At 39.6% G+C, this 3,138-nt stretch overlaps 1 protein-coding gene across 1 annotated transcript in view; it reads left to right on the top strand.

Annotated features, from left to right (window-relative positions):
* BRDT (bromodomain, testis-specific) overlaps positions 1-3,138 on the top strand; it is a 113,163-nt gene that overhangs the window by 40,080 nt on the left and 69,945 nt on the right. The window contains exon 6 of the mRNA XM_006831058.1: positions 2,597-2,725. Within this exon, the coding sequence (XP_006831121.1) occupies positions 2,597-2,725 (129 nt within the window). The remainder of the gene's footprint in view (positions 1-2,596; positions 2,726-3,138) is intronic.

Raw genomic sequence — 3,138 nt, 5'->3', positions numbered from 1 at the left:
CCCTCTCCTTCTCTTTCCTGTGTTAAAAAACACAGGAACAAAAAGCAAACAAGAAAAGTTCAAGGCCTGCTCTTTGGCTGAGTATCTGTTGGCCGTTTGGTTTTAAGTGGGTACTATCTCTTTAAATTTTGAGAAGATCTATGCACATGTGTAGTAGAACCCTCCGAGGTTTGGGCTGGAGTATCCGTCATCTCAGGCACCCCTATAGTCACCAGAATGGAGGTACGCAGACAGCAAGGGACGAACGAAAAGATACCCAAAAAAAAGAAAAAAAAGAATGTCCACACCCCTATCTCTGCAGCTCTGTCAGGCATCTGTGGCTGCTCTGATCCTTTCCCCGCCTGGCCCCACACAAAATGGTGGCTCCTGGAGCAGCTGAGCTTCCCGAACCAGGAAGCAATGGATTTCTTGCTTCTGCCACCAACTCCCCAGCTGTAAGTCTTCCAACCTTCTAAATATTCCTTTATATGTGGTTCAGAGTACTGGGACCATTCCCTGAGCCTTGTTGGTCCTGTAGTCTCTGTTGTTCCTCTTTGTGGTGTCCTACATAACTCTTAGGCTTTCTTTAGATTTTTTTCATTTTTTTTTTCTGATTGTTCTTCTAGCATACTAGTATGAGAGATTTATCTTCAGATTAATTTGTTCATTGCTTCAAATCTCCTTTGCTCTTTCAATGTATTGTCCATTTTTAAGATCTTCTTGATTTCTAATTGCAGGCTTTTGTGTAGTTTCAAAATTTGCATTGATTTTGTCAGTTCTAAAGTTTCTTTTCTGTGTGCTCCTTGCTTTCCCTAATCTTTCTGTCAAATCTGTTGAAGGTAACAAAATTCCATTTTTTAAACATTCTTTTTTCAGTTCATTCTATTACCTGTTTTTCCTCAGAAATGTTTTCTGTGTCTGCATCTTGGTTATGTGTTTGAGCCATTAGGTCTTATTTCTTTGAATTAAAATTGTTGTTTCTGGGGCACTGTTATATTGTTGTATTTGTAAAACCCAACAGTGCAGTTGTTGAACCTGGAGGGGCGAAATCACTGAGGGACTCCTGCAATTTAAGGAGCTCCCAAGACTGGTAGCGTAGTGGTTATGAATAGGGCTGCTAACCTGAAGGTCGGCGTTCAAAACTACCAGCGGTTCAGTGGGAGAATGATGAGGCGTTCGGTTCCCGTAAAGATTTATAGCCTCGGAAACCCTGTGCAGGGTCACTATGAGTCGGAACCGACTCCATGGTACTGAACAACAATAACAACAAGACAGTTGTGGAAGAGATGAGACAGCAGAGTTCCTGACCCTAGATGGAATTCCTTATTGGGCTCAGTGTTATCTTAAGTTCAGGGGACTAAATCCAGAAGTAGTTTGTGGGGGCCCTTGATGGAGCTGGTTTCTTTGGCTGTTAGGGTAACTGATTGAATGCTGTTCTGGTGACTCTACAGGTCCTGTAGGCCTGGAGCTGAACCCATCTGAATATAGGCACGAAAGCAGCATACCACCTCAGTGCAGCCCGACCCCAGCTCTCACTGGGGTGTCTTCCTATCGCCCAAGTGGATCTGTTTTGTTCAGCCTCTCCTCTCATCAAACACTCCATCCACCTCTTTAACCTTTCTTCTGAAGTTTATGTTCAGAATTTTCATGTGTATCTGTTTTATTTGGTCCTTCGTATCTTTGTTGTAGAGGGTCCTTGTAGTGCATTTGCCTAACCTCTCATCTTGCTGGAAGTCCTAATCATTTTGTTGTTATTTTTGTAAAAATATACAAAACAAATTTGTTTTCTGTTCAACAGTTGATACACCTGTTTTTTTTGTTTTTTGTTTTTTTTTTTGCGATACTGGTTACAGTCCCCACACTGTAATAGCACTCTTCCCACCTCCTCACTCTGTTTACTGTTTCCATTTGCTTTTCTTTCCTATGAATTTTATTCCTGGGCAAATACTGCTCTTTTTTTTCTTCCCTCTTACCTTGTTGATTGCTCTAAGGAGTGTGTACCTTCCTGGTGTTTATTGCTCCCTTCTTAGGCATGTCTGTCTATCCTTTGGCTGAAAGTTAAACCATAGGAGTGAGTTCAGTGCCAGGCAAGTCTGATGTTTAGTCTTTTGAATTCTGTTCCCCATTTTTTCCAGTCTGTCCAGGACCTCTGTTGTTATCCCTTTCTGAGCAGTCAGTCGTAGGTAGTCAGGTACCACCTAGTTCTCTTGTTTTCAGAGTTGTGGAGGCTAGGGGGATATATACGTGTTTAAAATTGTGTATGTTATAAAATAGCAGTAATTTATAAATACTGTTTTCTTCCCCTGACTAGTCATAGAGCATTTTTAAGCCATAAAAACTTCACTTACATGTTCCAAGTTTAGGCTCATGTTTTAACTATTGTCCTTCTGCAAAACTTACCTAAGATTATATGAAAATACATAGTTTTTGTGATTTTTTTTCCTCTGTGCTTTTCTTCACCTGTATAAAACAAATGTAGCAGGATTCTAACATTTGTCACATCTGAACGGTATCTGCTTTTAGTATGTTTGAATTATAAACATTTACTATAAGTCCTCAAATAATTGTTGAATTGCACTATGCTTTTTATGAATACAGTAATTTTCCCTTTATTTAGCGAAAAATGGACAACCAAGAATATAAGGATGCACATGAATTTGCTGCAGATGTTAGATTAATATTCATGGATTGCTACAAATATAATCCTCCAGATCATGAAATAGTGACAATGGCAAAAATGCTCGAGGTGGGTTGTTACTGTGTCCTGCCAGTTTTTTTCTTCTGAATACAGCTAAAAATTTTTAGAAAATATTCAAGAGATATGCCGACATATTATTAGAAGGGGCCAGTCCCTGGAGAAGGATATCTTGCCAAAGTGGAGGGTCAGCAAAAAAGAGGAAAAAACCCAGTGAGATGGATTGGCAAGTGGTATCAGCAGTGGGCTGAAGCATAACAACAGTGTGTGTGTTTCATTATGTTGTGTATAGGGTCGCTATGAGTTAGAACCAACTCAATGGCACTTAACAACAATTCAGAAGATAAATAACACAGACATACAATCTATCCCAAATAGTAACCAGCAGCTGTATAAATTACACTCTTAAAAGCATGTGGTTTTTTTATTAGGTGTTTCTAAAAAACTTAACTTCTTTACTAGCA

The sequence above is a fragment of the Chrysochloris asiatica genome, unplaced genomic scaffold, assembly GCF_000296735.1.
Source record: "Chrysochloris asiatica unplaced genomic scaffold, ChrAsi1.0 scaffold00002, whole genome shotgun sequence".
NCBI classification, from domain to species: Eukaryota; Metazoa; Chordata; class Mammalia; order Afrosoricida; family Chrysochloridae; genus Chrysochloris; species Chrysochloris asiatica.
Note: the sequence above shows the minus strand (reverse complement) of the source record. Positions and strands in the feature narration are given on the sequence as shown.